Genomic DNA, 21,876 nt, shown 5'->3' on the forward strand with positions numbered 1-21,876 from the left:
CCCCTTTCCTCCTTTTATTATAGCTCCTTTGTATAGCCAGCTGAATCCATTTATGCATATAGAAGGCTAGGGGAACCAAAATGTTTTTTGATGATTGAATTTGTGAGTGAAAACTATGGGGTGAACTAATATAGGGAATTTCTGATGAGGTTGAGGAGTGATAGGGAAGGCAGTGAGAAGAAAAAGGAAGAGCAATAGTAGAAGAGGAATTCTCTCCCCTTTCCTTCCCCCCCCCTCATTTTTGGAGAAGAGTTTGTTGAGAGGGAGAATGTTACTTCCAGACAATTTGTCATCAGCTTTCGAGAATTCCTCTCCAGGATCCTAATTTGCTCCAGATTACATGAAAAGAGTCAGTAAAACCAAGAAGTTTTCTTTTCCAATTCATCCCTCCTAGTTCCTCCACCCCCCTCCCCATCCCCAGCCTCACAAAATAGTGAATCAGGAAAATACATTAGCACAATAGAAAGCAGCCTGGGATCAGGAAAAAGGCAATCAGTGTCTCCTACTTAAAGGGGAAACCTGGTAGAGAAGAGAACAAAAGCTCCCAGACTTTGCTTCCTTTATTAAGAGACCTTGGCTGAGAGGCAAACTGATTTCCGTGACTTCCAGAAATATTGACAATGTGTCTCAACGTGAGGGAGTGCAGGGGAGGAAAACAATGAATGGCAGAGGGAAAGGAAGAAGAGGGGGAAAGGAAAAAAAATTGGGGAAGTAAAAGGAGAAAGGGGAAAGAAGACTAGATAGGAAGAGGGAGGAGGATGAAGAAGGGAGAGGAGGAAATGAAGAGGAAAAGAGAAAGAGGCAGGAGAATGGGAGAGGAGAAAAAGGAGGTGGAAGAGGAAGGAAAGACCAGTCTTATTTGAAAGTCAGAAGTGAAAATGAAGAAAGCTAGATCATTTTCCCACTTTTCCTTTAGGATGTTATCACCCATTTGTTCGCTATGATAAAACAAAGTTGCCCCCTATGCTGAGTCTTGGAAGCCGAAGTTCCTGACACCCTCACTCGGTCCAGATTCCTCCAGAACCCAGACAATTCTTCTGGTCTCTTTTTGCTCTGTTTTCCATCCTTCAGAGCACCTACCAACTGAGAGAGAGTATGTGAGCGAGTGAAGGATAGCTCTGGGATGGGACTGCTCTCTTAAATTCTTCTCCAATCTGCCTGGGACTTTGTGTATTTGCATATTTTGTGCTAAAGAAACTGACCGCCTTCTTTCTGTAGTACTCCTCCTGGGCTGGAGGGGGTGGGGATTTGGGAGCTGGGCGGGTGAACCCGGCAAAGGTGAATAAATTATGCTAATAAATGGAGGTTCCGCAGCTGGAGAGCTAGAATGAGAGTTAGTGCGTAGCCGCAACTGCAGCAGCAGCAGCACGGCGGCGGCAGCGGCCACTGCTGGGGTACTACAGTATAGAGAGAGTTTACTGAAGGAGGGGCGTTCTGTGGTTCTAGCGCGCGCGCATACTCGCACAATACACATACGCACACGCGCACACACAGACACAGACACAGACATAGACACACAGACACACACACACACACACACACACACACACACACACACTCTCTGAAGGATATTTAAGGCTTACACGCAGAGAGCTGCAGATACAGTTCCTTCAGTCTAAGACTGGTGTTCGTTTTGGGAAGGTCATTACCGTTCTTTCCCTATCTACCCTCTCCTTTTTGCTACCCTGATTTTATTTGACTTCTTTTGCATCCTCCCCTACTACTCGCCTCTTCACTTTTTTTCCCCTCTTCTTTTTTTGCCTTGAGCCGAATCAGTTTAGGAAAACACACAGCCCAGCGTGTGTTGAAAATAACAAAAAAGACAATTATTAATAAAAATTGGGGAAAAGTCTCGCAACAGGTCGGGCTGGTCAATATTGGATGCGATCTAAAGTCGGGTCTCTTTTGGGCAATCCTTGCTCTCCAGGCGCGGGGACTCCTGCAGTCCTTGGTGGCCATCTACGCTGCTGGCCACTCTCGAGACATCGTGGCCACGGGGTGCTTAGAGTGGATCGAGAAGTCCTGTGGGACTTGGTGTTCTTTAGAATATTTCTTTCCACCACAGCCCCCTCCTGCCGGGGCTGAGCGTGCTTTTGGCTCATTGCTGGGTGGGGTGAGCTAGGAAAAGGATGCAGTTTCTGGGCTCTGAAACAATCTGAGCTGAGGATCATTTATTCTCCTCTCTCCACCTCTGTGGTTCAGCAAACTAGCAGTCCAAACTCGACCTGAACTTTGGTGGAACCCATCCTTTCCCGTTGTATTTTATTTTTGTTTTTTTCAAATTACTCGCGGAGGCCGGAGTGAAAAATCAGACAAGACAAAAATCCCCACCATCATGCTGGGGAAGAACCAAGTAATGAAGGCAGAACATGATGGGGCGGAAAAACCCAGCTCCTCTCCGGGACAACGCTGCCTCAGGATTGTAGCCCCCTGCTCCCTACTGCCAATTGTGCTGTCCTTGATGTGTATGATTGCCTGCCTGTACCTGGGGGTGAAAACCAATTACCTACAAGCAAGGATTTCGGCCATCGAGGCAGCCAAAGGGGAACTTCCTTATCAGCTTCTGCCGGCTTCATTGGATCAACTGGAAGCAGTGATGCAAGAAAAAATAGAACGACTTCTGTCTCAGGTGTGGTACAAACCTTGGTGGTATGGGGATGTAACATGTTCCAGGGTGTACACTCAGCTCCAGCTAGCATGCCGCATGTTCATGTGTCTGTATAGGCAAGACCTAGTTTAGAAATATCAGCATGTAATGTTATGTATGTAAGTATCTGTGGTTCATTCAGTCACCAGAGCTGATGTATTCATGGCTAATCGTGGGAGGGAAGTCTGAAAGTGCCCATGGTTGGCTCTTGCCTTTTGATTTAGTCATTCAAATTAGAATGCGTTTCTTTTTTCCCATATCCATTGGAATCCATTCAGAGATTATATCTATACACTCCAATGATAATCCAGTTGAGGAAATATTATCCTCTTCCCCTCTTCTTGCTCTTCCTCTTCCATTTCTCCTTTAAAAAAGGAAATTTCCTCATGATTAATCATAAAATATGCCAAATGTGTTATGCTTTGTGCCCTTAAAGAAAAAAGCAAAGAAAGAGGTGTGTGTGTGTGTGTGTGTGTGTGTGTGTGTGTGTGTGTGTTGTTTTAAGGGTCCTCCTCCTAGGGAATTTTTGTGATTGCAGAAGCCTTAGAGTTGATATTTGGAAGGAAAAATAAGTTCCAGGTTATGGTTACTATAGTTGAGGTTGGTTTCAGAATATTGTTGGAAGATTTTTTGGGATTTGGGCTTGTTCTCTGCAATTCAATGAATTTTAGTTCTCAGAACTTTGCTGCTAAATACCTCAAAGTAATTGGCTTTCAGTTGGAAAAGACTGTATTTCTTCATATATTTTTCACAGAGAACTACATATTGGTGCCAGGTTCTGTGGATGGCACATGCTTGATGTAGGGGAAGTGGATAGGATTCATATTATTCAAGTCTAGCAGCTTTGATAACATTTCAATTGTCATTTTCTTTTTTTAGGGCTGGGTTACTATTAACTCTTGACAGAAATCCAAGTACAGAAGTTAGCTGTTAGTCATGATGCATACTATCAAATAGAGGCAAATCCTTTTTTAAGCCCAAAGGCGGCCAAATAATTCTGTTCATAAAAGAACTGTTAAGCTATTGTTAATACCTCTTCTTTCCCCCACAGAGATCCTATGAGCATTTGGCTAAAGTAAGAATCGCCAGAGAATCACCTCTAGAGTGTAACTGTCCAGCAGGTAAATTAAACTATTTAACAATCTTTTCTTTGTATCAGAAGATAAAAGAAAACTCATGTGTACAAACCGTAACTTTAATGTTAATAATGATCAAGAATCCAGAACCAATAGTTTAAAATGAATATATCCTAGTTAAGATAATCAAAGCTATAGATGTAATATTATACATATGTTCACTGTGAGAAAGCAGAGGAGATAAAAATAATCTTCAAGGTAAATATAGGCAAGATGATGTACAGATATGAATTCCATTGATATGTAGAATGAAAGATAGTTTTTAAATGCACTAATTGGTTTTGATACCTCTAGTGAAAATATAGTTAATTTTTTTTCAAGATTCATTATTTATCATCTGCTAAAGATAAATCAACAGTTTTCCATTTCTTTTCCATTTTGTTAGGGTATTACAGTTTAGGTCATCTTCCCTCAGTTTCCACACCAATTTATTATTTTTTTTGGTTGTTGTTATTCAGAATGTTTTCCTGTCTCTACATTAAGATACAATGGTACAGAAGGTTAGTAGAGATCAGTCTTTTGGCTTTCCATTAAAAGCCACTGCTTTTCAAATACATGGCTAAGAGGTATTTTAGAGGTTGATGTCATTCTTCTATGACTTTCTGGTTTTCTGTGTCTGTAACTCCTCTGTTCCCTACAGAGAGAATAATATTCTTACAGAACAGTAATATTCTATAACATTCATATGCCATAATTTATTCACCCATTTTCCAATTGATGGGTATCCATTCGGTTTCCAATTTCTAGCCACCGCAAAAAAGGGCTGCCACAAACATTTTTGCATACATCATTCATTTTCTAGGAACAAGGACCTCTACTTTGTGCTTACCATTCATTGCCAATTTTCTTAGCTTTGCTTCCTTGCTGCCACTAGGAGCTCCACATTATATCACTTTTTACCTGAACATACTTGGGAGGCAAACATCTGGAACTACACATTCCAATATACTGCATCAAACAGACTTAAGTGGTAAAATCAGAATGGAGCTATTCTCTACCAAGTTAAAACAAACAAACAAACAAACAAAACCAAATCCCAAAACATAGCCAGACTTGGAATTCAATCACTGATAGACAATGTGCATTTTCCTTATAATTAACATTGCTTATAAGATAAATGGTATTTTAGTATTTGTTAGATTTCTGGTTTCTGACCTAAAGATAGATTGAAATATGAACATAAAGACATGCTGAGATGTAACCCAGGAAAACTGGTAAATATTAATTATGATTAATGAGGAATAGGTTGGATAAAAGGATCAGAAAGGGATGCTTTCCAGATCATTGGATCTAGCTCTGGTTGCCCATTGATTAGGTTATCATTCCCCAATATCTCTGTATTGTAAAGTATGATAGGAGTTCCTGACCTTAATCCAGTAGTCAAAAAAATAAGGAACTCTGGACTGACAGAAATAGTGTTATTTTATTTGCATTCATGTTTTTGAAAGTCTTCAAGCCCACCATAATTTGTATAAGAGGGTGAGACCTGCCAGGTTGACCAGGTGTAATTTACAAACAAAAACATTGCCTAACAACATATATTTATAGGGCCTTCCCCAAGTAAGGGTGGCACTATTTGGAATTTTCTTCTGAATACACAGAACGTTATTTCCTTGCGGATGTAAAAATCAGTCTCTAAAGTATTTTTGCCTAATTGCCAGCTAACTACTTTTGGCTTTTTAGATCAAGAATCAATGAGACTAGTTAGCTGGGCACATTTAGGGGTTGGTCATGAAACAAAAGTGGTTCTCAAGAACTTTAAAATTGAAAGGTAGAAATCTGTCCCTCTTTCCAAATACCACATATGATTTATAAAAGGAGTAGTTTAACTATCTGACTTATTTTCTCATTGACTTTCTTAAGCTCAGGAATAACTACTCTCTTCTCTGTCTACCACCAAATGCTTGTTTAAAAAAAAACAAAAAAGCAAAACAAAACCCAAACAAACTAAAGCTCTGTTCAGCAGAATGTTTGATTTAGCAGGAGCTGAGCCATGAAAAGGCAGTCGGCTTCCATGGGTTGGCATCTGCAGAACTTAACCCTCATAGAAGAGTGCAAATTGGCTCCTTGCTACAGCTGCAAGAATTCCTCTTCTGGACTTTGGTTCAGCATTCTCTAATGTTCTGCATTAGGTATGCATTCACCAGGTGCACTGCGAGGAAGGCATTGCTGTGCCAGCTGATAAGGACCTCTGGCATCAGCAGGCTGGCAGCTAGCCAGCTGCCTAAATGCCATTTGGAGCACAAGCCTTTCTACGCCTTCCCTGGAAATAACTCCATTATTGATGTTTTCACTTGAACAGAAAAACTAGACAGGAGAGGAAGCATATATTTTATTTTATTTTTTTTTTATTCTAGCTTTTTATATACAAAACATATGCATGAGTAATTTTTCAACATTGATCCTTCCTCCACCCCCTCCCCTAGATGGCAGGTAGTCCCATACATGTTAAATATGTTAAAGTATATGTTAATTACAATATATGTATACATATTCATACAGTTATCTTGTTGCCTAGGAAAGATCGGATTTAGAAAGAAGGTAAAAATAATCTGAGAAGAAAAAAACAAAAATGCAAGCAAACATGAAGAAGTATGTTTTAATGGTGTGGTGTCAGGAAACCTGGGATCGTCTTCATTCTAGTGACATCTAATCACCATGAATATTATGATTAGTCATTGCCACAATTAGTATTCTCTAACAAGAAGTCATTTGAATTCTGTCTCAGTTTCCTTATTAAAAAAAATTAAGGAGTTATGCTTAATGACCTTTCCTCCTTTCATCAGTGAGCCTTTAAAAATTACTGATATTCCTTTTTTTTTTTGTTTTAAAGAAAAATAGTATAATTTCATTTATGTACTGTTGTTAGAGATAACTTGGTTTGTGATGAAGGGTAAATTGTTTTTTATTTGAAATGAATAATATAGCAATGGTCAGACTCAGAATTACTTTCCTCTTTTTGTCTATCCTGTGAGTTCTTTGGTATAGGCAACATTTATTCTCTCTCATCCCTATTCCATCTTAATTTCGTCTCCAAGAAAGTTGGGCAATTCTTCTGCAATTTATGAGCCTTAGAGTTACCAGAGACATTGAGAAGTTAAAATAATTTGTACAGGGTCATACTTGACATTGGCTGGACTTGAACTTAGATCTTTATGATTTGAACCTAGCTCTTGCAGACTTTTGGAGGTAGCTCCCTAGAACTCTCTAATATTTAATATAAGCAGTCCTAGATTCTCTGTTTATGTGGAAATAAAAATACCATGTTTCAATACTTCAATACTATAATGAGATCAAATATCCTAGTTCAAGTCCCAGACTTGATTAAATTTGACAAATATTTATTAATCAACTACTATGTATAAGGTACTCTACAGGGCCCTGATGATACAATAGTACAAAATGATTGTGTTTTCTTTCAGAGGCACTGTGAATGTTTTTCTTTCTTTGTTTCCTTCTTTCTTCCCTTCTTTTCCTCTGCCTTCCTTCTCTTCTTTTCTTCCAACTTTCCTTTCTGGCTTTTCTACATGTCCTACCTATTTCTTAAAATCCCAAAATGAAGTTGAGATTTTTGTCTTAGAGAAGGATTTTAGACTTGAGAGAATATAGTAAGGGATAACCTAATGATCGTTTTTAATATACACATTATGCTGAAGATGAAGAACAGGCTAATGGGTTTAGATCTGGAAGGAACCTCAGAAGGCAATTAATCCAATTCCTTATTTCATAGATGAAGACACTGAAACCAGGAATGTTGCACAAGAATATGTAGTCAAGTCAATAAGCATTCATTAAACATCTACTTCCATGCTTGCAAGCATTTATTAATTTGATAAATATTTATTATATGTCAGACACTATACTAAACCTGAGGTTATGAAGAAAGCAAAATTCAGCCCTTGCCCTCAAGGAGCTTCCATTGGGTGAGATAACATGCAAAATAGATACAAACAAGATCTATTCCATAGTCACTGTTTTTTCTATACAGTTGTTCTGTGTTCCCACTAGAAGGAACTTGGATATACATGTGGATATACATGGGCTTGGAATCGGCAGACTGTTCTTTCTGAGTTCAAAATCTTGCCTCAAATATTTACTAGGTGTGTGATCCTATGCAAATTACTTATCCCTGTGCTCCTCAATTTCCTGATCTGTAAGGTGAGCTGAATAAGGAAATGGCAAACCACTCTAGTATCTTTGCTAAGAAAACTCCAAATGGAGTCATAAGAGTGGGACCTGACTGAAAATGATTGAATATTATCAAATGTCTCCACTGAGTGGAGTGAGTGATATTTGCATTAGTTATGAGGAAGAGCTTTCTCTTGGGGACTTGTAGAAGCTTGTTACTTTGCTTTAAAAAAAAATCATAATGTGGATAACATATGCTGGAAGGATTTAGAAGAAATTTGGCCAAAGGCAAAAGAATTTACCAGATAACTTTCGAGGAACTTCTAATTCTAGGTAAAATACTATACATAAAGTTAAAATAATTTTATGTAATTGAGGGAACATGTTTAAGTACGGTTAGTCCCTTGTGACTAAAGTCTTCATTTTAGGGTAAAAAAATCCCAATCTTTTTAATTTTAAGGCTGTACGTTCTTTCCAACATATGTGATGAACCTTTAATTATTTTGCATTAAATATGTTTTATTTTGTCTCATATTATTTATATTGCCTTATATTAAAACTTGAGCTTCTAATGAACATGGTTTTCTACGTATGCCACACATTTTATTATTATTATTATTTATATCTTTATTTACAAAACACATGCATGGGTAATTTTTCAACATTGACCCTTGCAAAACTTTCTGTTCCAACTTTCCTGGCTTCCCCCTTCCCCCTCCTCCCTCTCCTAGATGGCAGGTAGTCCAATACATGTTAAATGTTAAAATATATGTTAAATACAATATATGTATACGTATTTGTACAGTTATCTTGCTGCACAAGAAAACTCTATGCCATACATTTAAAAAAAACTAGCTATACAATGAATGGAAACATTATGTCAAGTAATGGGATATTCATGTTGAGATTTTCAGTTGTGTAATGGCAATGAACAACTAGAACCAGTTTGTTGAAAGAAAGCAAGTTAAAAATCTGGTAGATATTATTGAAATGACAATAGCAGGCATTCCTTTTCTCTTGAAATCTGAATGCCTTATAACATTCCTGCTAAATTGCTTCAAACTTAATGGGAGTACCAGTTTTGGCATAACATTTTCAGCCATTCCATCAGTGACAGCTGGCAAAATGCCCCATCACCCAGGGGAACTGGGACAAATTGCTCCTGACCACTCTTTATTTTTCTTAGCTTCTTTTTCCTCTTTTCTGCTTCTTATTAGGAGACTACTCCTTGAAACTCTATCATCTCCTGGTTATCTTAGTTATTTTATCATTCCATTAGGTGTGTCTTATTTAAGAGGGGAAAAGAAAACTGTTTTAGTTTGTTGTTCTTCCTAGATCATGTATAGTATACAGGAATGTAAAAGTGCTGTCTAGCCATTGGGTTGGTGATTGTGGAAGGTCAACTGCACTGAAATACCATGTTAACAGTATTTGGTTTCTAGATTTTCCCATTAATTTTAGGATGAAGGGAGGGTGTCACTATCTTCTATAGTATCTGGAAAATGAATAACCAAGTCTACAGGGGATACTAGTGAGGAAAATCACCTTACCAAACAGTTATGTTTGGCTGTTCAGAGAGCTGTTACTTCCCAAGGAGCACATCATACTGGATAAATATGAAGATAGCAACAATCCATGTTTTCTTTAGTGGAAGACATTCCAAAGATGTTTTATCTTAACCTACCATTTAATAAGCACAACTTTTGGTGGCTTAGATGATGGGGAAAATGGGAAAACCATGGATGACTCGTTCTGAGCTGTGTGCTAGAGCCTAGCAGGTGACCACTGAACAGAGAAATATCACAGACCCTTTTTGGGTGACAAAATTAATCAAATTTTACAGTTGTTTAATTTTTCCCTAAGACAATCTTATTATTATTATTATTTTTTACTTAGGTTTATTTATTTAAAAGATTATGGCACAATGAATTCTTAGATAAGCATAATTATTAAGTTGATTAGGTGTGGTTCAGGAACACAACATTTTCTTTAGCTAACTTTATTAAGAAGATTTTGATTTGCATTTTAAAAATAGGAAAATACAAAAAAGAGTAGGAAATACAGAGAAATGGAAATCCCTGAAGAATCAAAATAGAATGTTTTGCTATGACCTCCAAATGAATGCTGGATCTATGATGTTTGTATAAGTGTATAAGTGTATGTACATACACACATGTACTCAGATTCACATGTGTATAAATTATGTATATTACACTTATGTATATATTGCACACATATGTATCATATGTATATCATATGCATAATATACAATTTCAGAATTGTCCTGATTGAACTGATCATATTGATTCATAGCTGATCATTGTTACAATATTGCTGTTACTATACTCCTGGTCTGTTCCCTTATTTCTATGTCAATTCTTATAGGTCTTCCCAAGTTTTTCTTAAGCTTCTTCATCCTCAGTACTATTCCATTACAACATACCACAAATTGTTCAGCCATTCCCCAATTGTTGGACATCTCCTCAATTTCCAATCCTTTACTGGTACAAAAAGAGCTACTATAAATATTTTTGTGCATGGATATAGACTGGTAGTGATATTGTTCAGGCAAAGAGAGTATGCATAATTTTGACTCTTCGGTCATAGTTCTAAGCTGTTCTCCAGAATGGTTGGACTAGCTCACCATTCCACCAAGAGTACGTTATAGAATTTTCGGTAATATTAGCCAATCTGAAGTGGTCATAACTAATATTTCTCTTGTTGATCCTCTTCTGGCTTTGTTATACATTTTCCTTCATACACCTATCAAATTCGGTCTGAATGCTTTCTGTTTACAGTTAGAAAGATGAACTGGAAAGAAAGGGAACAGGTGATGAGATGACATTTCTCCTAATCACTCCCCTATCTTTAAATTCCTTCCTCTTTTCCAGGCTGGCATATGTTGCTTTTGAGATATTATGCACTTTCCCTCTGCTTGTGAAGATCCTAACCCTATCATATTCTAGCAAAAGTGCTTCATGAGCATCTGAAATCTAAAGAATTGATTAGCTAGTAGCCAATCTTCTGGTGACAAGGATTACATCACACTTAGAAATGCTGGTCCTTAGATAGCACCCTGATACTAAACTCAAACTCTTGGAACTTTCAAGGCTTGATTGAATTCTCTAGAGTTAGCTGTATTCTGTCATGCATTGCAAGAATGCATGATTCTTTCTTTCTTTCTTTTTTTAATAGTATTTTATTTTTCCAAACACACGTAAAGATATACCTATTTTTGTAAGATTTTGTTTTCTAATTTTTTCCTCTCTGTCCTTTACCTGCCACCCCCAAGACAGAAAGCAATCTAATATAGGTTAAATATGTATAATTCTTTTCAACATATTTTCATATTTGTTATATTGTACAAGAAAAATAAAACCAAAAATGGAAAAACATGAGAAAAAAAAGCAAATAAACAAGGTGAAAATACTATGCTTTGATCCACATTCAATCTCCATAGTTCTATCTCTAGATGTGAATGGCATTTTCTATCCCAAAACTATTGGAATTATCTTGAATCATTATATTGCTGAGAAGAACCAAGTCCATCACAGCTGATCATTATCTAATCTTGTTGTTACTGTGTACAATATTCTCCTCATAGTGCTCTCTTCACTTAGCATCAATTCATGTAAATCTTTCCAGGCTTTTTTGAACTCAGCCTGCTTATCATTTCTTATAGAATAATAATATTTCATTGCATTCATATACCATAATATGTATTCAGCCATTCCCTAGCCATCTACTTAATTTCTACTTTCTTTACCACTATGAAAAAGGCTGCTATAAACATTTTTGTGCATATGGGTTCTCTATTGTGATCTCTTTGGAATACAGACCTTGTAGTGACACTGTTGGTTCATAGGGTATACATAGTTTGATAGCTCTTTGGGACATAGTTTCAAATTGCTCTTCAGAATGGTTGAATCATTTCACAACTCCATCAACAATGAATTAATGCCCGGGTTTTCCCACATCCCCTTCAACATTTACCATTATCTTTTCCTGTCATCTTAGGCTATCTGAAAGGTATAAAGAGTGGTACCTCAGAGTTGTCTTAATTTATATTTCTCTAATCAAAGTTACTTAGAGCATTTTTTCAAATGACTAGAAATGATTTAAATTTCTTTATCTGAAAATTGTCTGTTCATACCTTTGACTATCAATCAGGGAATGATTTTTTTCTTATAAATTTGAGTCAGTTCTCTCTATATTTTAGAATATATGTATTTTTAAGAAATAATTTTTTATATTATTATATATTATATTATGTATCTTTATTATTATAAAATATTTTATATATAATGCTTACATATTACTTATATATATTTATTATTATAATATATATTATATATTTTTAGAAATGAGGCCTTTATCAGTAATACTGTCTATAGATTTTTTTTCTCTAGCTTCCTTTTTCCCTTCTAATCTTGGCTGCATTAGTTTTGTTTGTGCAAACCCTTTTAAATTTAATTAATCTAAATTTTCCATTTTGTATTTCATGATGTTCTCTAGTTCTATTTGGTCACATATTCTTCTCTTCTCCATACATCTGACAAGTAGAGTATTCCTTGCTCTTCTTATTTGCTTGTAGTATCACTCTTTATGTTTAAATCAGGAACCCATGGCATCTGACTAGTGTTTTCCTACCTCCTGAATCTGAGGTCTCATCTTTGCTGATATTATAACATAGATCATCACTTATTGTGGGTGTCATGGTTTGAGTTCTCCACAGCTTGCACTATAGCCCACTTGGCTTTCCCTTAATTTTCTCTTTTCTAGTCTAAACATCCCTAGGCCCTTCAACCAATGTTTATGATTTACAGGTATCCTACCCTTCTGCTCAACTGCTTCCACAAATTATCTAAGTTGTGGTGCTCAACACAGTATATTCCATGTATGGTCTCCCCAAGGCAGAGTATGTTCATATTTTAAGCTCTCTTGTTTTGAGAACAAGGATTCTGCTAATATAGCCTATATCCTTTTGGCTACCATATCATGCTATTGATTTTTATGCAACTCAAAGTCTATTATAATTCTCAGATCTTTTTCCTATGAAATTTTGCCTAGCAATTTGAAAAGTTCTTTGCAAACTTTAAAGCACTATATAAATATTAGCTATTATCATTCTTTGAAAGAATCTCCTATTCTCTAGTTAAACTGTGGCTTTTTGAGGAAAAAAATTATATATATACATACATACATATATATGTATGTATGTATATATATATATATATTTTATGAAAAATGTCATCTATGCCTTTTGTTGAGACTTTCACACACATACACACAAATTGTTTCACAGAACAAGGCACTCTTATTCAGCCTATATCTTTCCATCTTGGACCTAAGAATTGTATGAGAGATTTTGCCACATAGTCTGTCTCAATGACTTTTTTCCCCCTGATCTGTCACTCAAGAAGTCCTATCAAAAAAAGAAAGATATCAACCTGATGGATATAGAATTCTAGAATTTTTCAAGAAATTAAATTAAATTCAAGCTTAATGATTAATAGCTTGAAGGTATTCTTTTTCCCTCTCTTTGAAAAGAAGTATGGTATTTGTACATCATCAGGCCCTGTGTTTCTCTGTCCTCTATGATTTTTCACAGATTGCCCTCTATGGTTTAATGATTCCATCATCAAGTTTTCTGTTCATTAGCAAATATTTCATCTGGATTTGATGACTGAAATTCACAAGTTCAACAGAGAGCATTTCAATACTCTTATTTATGTATTTATTTATTTATTTTTTACCATATTTGCATTTATTTTGGGTTTTGATTCTCTACTGATCATTTTTATTCTGTACTTTTCAATTCTGAAGATCATTTTCAGAAAAAAGAAATATAGAAAGAATTGAGTTATAATTTTGCTTCTAGTCTTTTCAATTTACATCAGGTCTTAGTCCTTTCCCTTTTTTTGATATTCCTATTGTTTTTAGTGGAATTTAAAAATGTTTTTTATTGTTTTTAATAATTCATTCTAAATTTTTTCTTATTCTGTTCTTCAGCTTTCCCTTAATAATTCTTAACAGATTGCTGCACTTTTGGTATTCCTTAATTATTCTTGCTTCCATGTTCATTCAGTATGTGTGTTTGTGAAATCTATTCTGGTTGAGGGGGCTCCCATTGCAGCTACATTTCTCTCTTTATTTAGTTTCTCCTTGCCTTTTCCATTGTAATTATTTGAATTTTTATTTTCAGAATTTCATTTTTGATAGCATTCCATTCCTCTTGAACTGACTTCCTCTAAAGAATAATGATAGCTAGAATTTATACAGTGCTTTAAAGTTTGCAAAGAACTTTACAATACTGTTATTTTATTCTTGTAACAACTTTGGAAGTTAAGGGCTATAATTATCCCTTTTTTACAAATGAAGAAACTTAAGAAGGTTAATTGACTTGCCCAGAGTTTCATAATAAGTATTTGATAAATCATGACTAGGAACATAGTTACAGAAACATAAATTCAGAGATAGAAGGGACCTTAGATCATTTATAGACAAGGAGACTAAGGCTGAAAGAGATTTACTGACTTGCCCAGGGATTAGACAGCTCATAATTGTGTGTATGTGTATGGCAGGATTTGAACTCAGGTCTTACAAACAAATCATTATGCCATCTAGCTTTCTCATCCTAATTATCTTTTCTCAAGTCTTGAATATTTATGTTCCCAAAGTCTGAGAAATATACTGATGCTTTACCATTAATTTGAATTGTGGTGGTGGTGGTTTTTGTCCTTCATTTTTGAAGAGGACCATGACATCAAGGAGATGATGCAAGTGAATTGGGTTTAAGTAAGGGATAAACTACATGTAGAATGTTATTTTCAGCAGCACTTGTTGGTACTTCTAGAAAAATTTAAAATAATGACATGTAATGAAGATTAAAAAACTATCCAATAAAAACAGAATGCTTTAAATTTTAAAAATGAATACTTATCTTAATAATGATATATCCACATACATTTCTTAGCAAAAGATATTTTTGGCTTCTTGAGAAATAAACAGGTTATTAACCTATTGTAAAGATTAATGTTATCATATGGATAGCCCTGAGAACTATAAGATAGCTCAAAGTTGCACACAGCCTACTATTTCTAATTTAATGGCATTTAAGATTGCAGTTATAATTGGTTTTTGTCCTTATGATGCCAGTATATTTTGCCAACTTTAGTTGCATTTCATTGTTTCCAAAATGGTAATTAAAAAAAAAAATTACAATTTAATTAATTTAATTGAAATTGTGGACTCTCAATTGGTTTTTCCAAATATTCTTTACCCATGGCAACTATTTATATTATATTGTATTGCATATATATCATATTCTGTCCTCCCTGGAAAATGATAATAAAACACTCAATTTTTCTTCCTTCTTATTTCCCCCCCTTTACCCCATTATGCCAAAGAGATGACAAATTCAATATGCAAAATGAGACACATGTTTTTGGAAGTGGCCAAATGGTAATTTGTTTAGCTTGATTATACATTTTTGTTTAAAAGGTTCAGCTTTCCTTTTTTGGGGGATGAGTGGATGTAAGAGGGAAAGAAAATAAATGTTCATTAATTGAAAACAAATTTTTAAAAGGCTCTTTAGTCGTCATACAACCTTCTTAGTGGAATATGATTATTCCTATCCAGCCTCCAAACAACAGCTACATCTAGTTTTCTTATATGGAACTTTCTTCACTTTTATCACTTCTGCTTGATAACCTGTCATTGATAACCTGTCCGGTGATAAGAGAGAACCTAACTAAAGTCTTATTAGCAGGAAAAAGGATGGAAACCAGGAATAGCTGTCAGGGCAATATATTACTGGGAAAATTGTTCTACTGGTAAGCAACTGGTTTTCCTCCAGAAATGAAAAGGTTATCCTTCCATCTTTTGTACTTCATTAGCTAATAATATGGCTGGACCAACAGAGATATAATGGGTTTAATTTTTGATTAACCAATTCCAATTATAGGCCCAACTGGGATTCTCATTGGGAAGGTAGATTTAGGCAAAGCAAATTTTCTGATGATAGTTGTGGAGAATCAGATAATGGCTCTGTAAATTCCAAGCAGAGGAAAAATATGTAGGAGCTGGGATAGGGTGGAAGATGTGAAAATAAGGAAGGGAGAGGGGCAGATTGGTATAATTATTACTTGCAAAGGAAGAGAATCAAAGGGTCTTGTGTGAAATATCCTTGTTTGTTTATAAGTATTATCCTGGTGTTTGAGGTTATGATTCATTCTTGAAGCTACCAAATTGCTAGTTTCTCTACATTAGAACAGATTATGGAGATAAAGGAAAGGTATTGGGCTTTTTTTTGATCCTTTTGTGATGTATTAAAAAATAATATTCTTTCTTTTTTATCAGCAATTTTTATTCCAATTTTATAAATTTTGTTATTATCATCTCTGTTTCTAATATTCCCTCCTGATTTGGTTGAAAGATACTTAGGCTTGACAAAAAATGGGATGATAGATATCCTAGGCAAAACTAATTTAATCTCAAATATGCTTATGTGATGTTGTCAATCACACTATGTCTCAGTTTAGAGGATAGAACTGGGGGATTCTTTGGCCTCAGATAAATGGATGAGTAATACCTTCACCTTAAGCTTTGGTGCTAATTACCCTAAGTGGGTGGTAGGAACTTTGTATGGCTGGCTTCTTCTTTCCTCATGTCATTTAGTAGCCTAAGATTTAAAATAAGTCTATTGGGTATTAAAGCAGAGGAAATGTATGTTGCTATTCCCTGCGAGATAGGATTAGTGCAGAGACTGGGGATTAGTAGATATAGGTTGGTAGACAAAGAGCATCTCCTCTCCACCCACCACTCACCAGAATTCCAGTTTATTCAAGGCAAGCACTCCATATACACAAGAGGGAAAAAAGATTATGAAGATATCATGGTTTAGTGTAATAAACTTGGTGTCTTGGAGGACTTGGGCTTGAATATAATTTTTGACATTTTTGACACTTACTGGTTGAATAATCAGGGGAAGGAACTTAACTTCCCTGGGATTCAGTGTTCTCATTTTCAAAACCTTTCCAGCTTTAAGTTTATGATCTTAAAATGCTTTGTTTTCTAAGTCAGTCAGTCAGTAAACATTTATTAAACACCTATTGTCATGTGCTAAAAACTTTATTAAACCCTGGGAATAAAAAGGAAAGCAAAAGACAATTGCTGCCCTCAGGGAACTCACTGTTTAATGGGGGAAATCACATGCAAGCAACCATGTACAAATAAGTTATATTAAGTAAAAATTTGTGATATTTAATAGAGTGTAGGCAATAGATTTGAAAGAGAGGAGGAAAGGTTTCATGTAGAAGGTGAGATTTTAGCTGAGACTTGAAGGAAGCCAAAGATAAGGAAAGAGATCAGGCATGATAGGCATCCAGGGAAATTGCCCAGAATCAGGAACTGGTTTGTCTTGTTTGAAGAACATCAATGAAGCTGAGGATCATTGGATCACAGAGTATATAGGGATTCATGATTAGAGAAGGCCCAACACTAAAAGACTTTTCAAGGCTAACAAGTATGGTTATGATTTATTTAATATCACAGATAATAATATTAACTCTTTAATTTTTATAGCATGATTACCTTACATTTGATATGCATTTCTACTTAACCAACATTGTCTTCCTACTTGGGTGGTTTCATTTACTTTTCTTGGTTCATTTCTATCTTGAGTAAAATGATAATTTTCTTTTTCTTTCCTTTTTCTTTCTCTCTCTTCCATTCTTCAGTCTCTTTTCTTCTAGTTTCCTCTGCTATTTTCTTTCTCTCTTTTTAAAGAGATACACACATCTATTTGTTGCTTTTTCATTGTTTCATTGAAGGCAGAGAAAGATTGTGATTGTTTAAATTTATAGGAAAAGAAAACTAGATTATATGTAAGGAAAAATTTCAATTACAGACAATTTAGCCAGGGGTGGGGGAATTATAGTCCTCCTTCGAAAACCAGTAAGAGACAGTTGGAACTTGCAAAACTCTTAAGTGCTCTTTTAGTTTTATGATTGTTCTTTTTTGGATAAGTAAATGAGTCTTGGTATGTGAAACAACTACTTTATGTTGTATAAATTGCTGTAGATAGTTTAATATTCCCTTTTTATATTTGTTCAGAATTGTGTTCATAGTTATTACCTATAATCTTTCTTGGGTATCAATAATTTGCTAAATATAATGTAGATCTAGAAACTCACCTCCTAGTGGAGATGCAATCTAATTATATAAGTAATTAAAATAAGGTTGAAGAGTCTATAGGTTATGTGTTGGCAAAAGCCCTCCTGCTGGGGGAGATTAAAGCTAGTAAATTGCTTGAGTTTGGGAGATCTGAACTTTAGTGATTGGGTAACCAAGCTAAATCTGGTACAAATATGAAGTGCTTAGGGAGGTGGGACAGACTGCCTAAAGAAGGATGAATCAGATCAGGTCAGTCTGGAGTCTCATAAACTGGGGGATGGGACCCAGTTTGAATATAACACTTCACTTAATTTAGTTTAAGCAACATTTTCCTATAAGCCTGAGGTCCCTTGACCCAGGGATGAGGGAGCCAGTCTTTTGTCCATTTCAAGACTTGGCATCTGGAAGATGGAAATTAAAATCCCATTTTGGACATTTATCAACTGCATGATCTTTGGACAACCATTTTAACTCTAAGCCTGTTTTCTGAGCTTCAACTTCCTTATCTATGATAGGGACAATAATGCCTATAGCTTCTGGGTTGTTGTAAGATTTTAATGAGATATTTTACATATATATATATTCTTTGAAAATTTTAAAGTACCATGTAAATGTCTAATATTATCATTATTACTACTAATCAATAATAACTATCATAGGCACATCTGATGATGATATTAAAGAATTAGGGGAAAAACAAGAATAAATAAGTGTATATTCCTGTTGTTTTTTGTTATGGACCAGAACTTGAAACAAGGTGCGAATGCTTATGTACCTAGTTCATACCTTTAAAGGAGTTCACACATTAGAGTTCACACCTTTAGAGAGCATATATAAGGAGGAGGTCACAAGCCCACTAAAGCAGTGGTCCTCAAGCTTTTTAAATAGGGGGCCAGTTCACTGTCCCTCAGATTGTTGGAGGGCTGGACTATAATAAAAACAAAAACTCACACTCTGTCTCCGCCCCTCAGCCCATTTGCCATAACCCATCGGATCACATAAACATTCTCAGCAGGCTGCATCTGGCCCACGGGCAGTAGTAGTTTGAGAACCCCTGCACTAAAAGATAAGCCTACTCTTGGACTTTGGGAAATTCAGAGCCAGGATTCAGTCGAGATTCACAAATTGGGGAGATTCACAAGTCAGAAGCCCATAAGCCCACACTTTTGGAGGCAGAATCAGATTTATTCCATTTTCCACCTTTGTGCTAGCTGGAGGCTGAAGCTGAAGAGACAAAAAAACTAGTGACAAGAGTTCTCAGGAACCAAGGAGAAAGATAGGCCTCTAAGAAAGCTAATTGGGCTCCAGGAAGGAGACAAGACTGAAAAGGAAATAATAAAGTATTTGGACTGTTAACTCCTGGGTGCATTTGAGGTGATTATTGAACTGAACTGAAACTAAGGCTGCTCCCAGAAGCCCCCCCAAGAAACCTGCTCCCAGAGAACATTACATTTTAGAGAAAAGAACATTACAGTTTTAATCATGTTTTTATCAAAAAGGGTTGAAATGACCCTATTTTGGGGCAGCTAGTGGTATAGGGGATAGAGCACCAGCCCTAAAGTCCGGAGCACCTGAGTTCAAATCTGGCCTCAGATACTTACCACTTCTTGGCTGTGTGACCCTGGGCAAGCTACATAACCCCAATTGCCTCAGCAAACAACAACAACAAAACAAAACAAAAAACAAAAGAAATGACCCTATCACATTTTAGCTTTGATTCCTTAATTAGGTGAGACCATATTTCACTCACTCTCTTACTCACCTTTTTTATTACTTTTTTTTAATTAAAGCTTTTTATTTTCAAAATATATGCATGGAAAAATTTTCAACATTGACCCTTGCAAAAACTTGTGTTCCAAATTTTCCCCTTCTCTTCAGCCTTTCCCCTAGATTGCAAGTAATCCAATGTATGTTAAGCATGTTAAAATATATGTTAAATCCAATATATATATAAATATATATATTTATACAATTTTCTTGCTGCACAAGAAAAATCAGATCAAAAAGAAAAAAAAACAAGAAAGAAAACAAAATGCAAGCAGACAATGACAAAAAGGGTGAAAATACTATGTTGTGTCCTCACTCAGCTCCCAGGGTCCTCTTTCTGGGTGTAGATGGCTCTCTTCATCAGGAGATCATCATATAATCTTGTTGTTGCTGTGTATAATGATCTCCTGGTTCTGCTCATTTCATTTAGTGTCAATTCATGTAAGTTTCTCCAGACTTTTCTAAAATTATCCTGCTGATTATTTCTTATAGGACAATAATATTCCATAATATTCATATAGCATAACTTATTCAGCCATTCTCTAACTGATGGGCATCCAATCAGTTTGCACATGACTCACTTTTGAAACCTAAATGTTCAAAACACTTTGAATTGAAATGACATTGGACTAAAATTTTGTTCTGGATAGACCAGCTATGCTTTAGTATTCATCTTTAAGTTATCAGACAGATTGAGAAGGGAGGGAATTCCAGAAATTGGAAGCAATGGTAACTTTCTAACTGACTGCTAAGGATAAGTTTGAGGCTGAGTGGATGGGGAAAGGTTTTACCTTTACCCTTGTTCAGAACTCTCTTTTCCTCTGTATTTTGGATAGGGGAGTACCTTGCAAGAATCAGAAAGACTTCCTAACTTTTCATTAGGATCCTAACAATGTATTTGAACAGCTGGTGGCAGTGTCTGTATCTGAATCCAAGTACAAACAGACATAGATTCACTATGTGTGTCAGTTAGCTGTTTTTCAGTTGTATCTGACTCTTCATAATCCTCTATTGGAGTTTTCTTGGAAAAGAGACTGCAGTGGTTTGCCATTTTCTTCTCTAGCTCATTTTGCATATTAGGAAACCGAGACAAATAGGATTAAGTAACTTATTCAGGTCACACAGCTAGTTAGTGTCTGAGACCAAATTTGAACTCAGGAAAAAGAATATTTCTGACTCCAGTCCACTACTCTATTGACTGAACCACTTACCTGTCCCCATATTTAATTGGAATTTGTTAGGTATTTCTCAATCTCTTCCATTCATGGATGAGGAAAAAATGACTATCAGCAATAGGAGTTGTGAGTTACTTCTTTGTTACATGTGCTCTCTAAGCCACTTTCCCCTGGATGTGTATGTTTGTGGGAGAGGGTAATACTGATATTTGTGGGGAATGTTTTGTACCAGTTTTCTTACTCTACCACTTTATTAGATACTCTTTTCTAAAAATTACTTTAAGATGATCAACTAAATTGATTCTTGTGAGTTATTGGTGGGGGCTTGATCCAATGATGTTAGAAACATTTTCTAACTTCTCAGGAATACTCCAAGAGCCCCAAGGGGGAGACATAATCAAATACTGGAGACCTGACATGTTAGTGAGAATGGGAATGATGATAAGGATTGTTAGAGCTTACATGCACCATGTGACTATGAAGTTTTCCAAAGTTAGATTTAAACCATCCTCAATGGATTGCTAATAGTGATATTTAGATGATGGGTCAATAATCTTGACAGCGGATTCATTAGGCCCTAGATAGGTATCAGGAATTTATATGTTGTCAGTGTAGTAGCATGTCAGATCACAGTACTTTGATATGTCAAACTTTGTTTTTGTTTTCCAGTATTCTTACACTGGATCAAAGTTTTTTACAGGAGGTTAGGGACAATTAATTGAAACCAAATGGTTCAAATGGAGAGCCCTACTGGATGCAATCTAGGTTTTGTATAATTTTTATCTAGATGAACGAATTTCCATAACAAAGTAAACTTTTGTAGCTGGAGAACATGCAATGAGAAATT

At 35.7% G+C, this 21,876-nt stretch overlaps 1 protein-coding gene across 1 annotated transcript in view; it reads left to right on the plus strand.

Moving 5' to 3' along the window:
* Positions 1-1,511: 1,511 nt before the first annotated feature.
* The window catches only part of COL25A1 (collagen type XXV alpha 1 chain), a 535,802-nt gene continuing 515,437 nt past the window's right edge, over positions 1,512-21,876 (plus strand). Inside the window, exons 1-2 of the mRNA XM_074272507.1 lie at positions 1,512-2,629; positions 3,699-3,768. Coding sequence (XP_074128608.1) covers positions 2,336-2,629; positions 3,699-3,768 — 364 coding nt within the window. The 5' untranslated portion in view covers positions 1,512-2,335. The remainder of the gene's footprint in view (positions 2,630-3,698; positions 3,769-21,876) is intronic.

Source organism: Sminthopsis crassicaudata, chromosome 6 (assembly GCF_048593235.1).
Source record: "Sminthopsis crassicaudata isolate SCR6 chromosome 6, ASM4859323v1, whole genome shotgun sequence".
Classification (NCBI taxonomy): domain Eukaryota; kingdom Metazoa; phylum Chordata; class Mammalia; order Dasyuromorphia; family Dasyuridae; genus Sminthopsis; species Sminthopsis crassicaudata.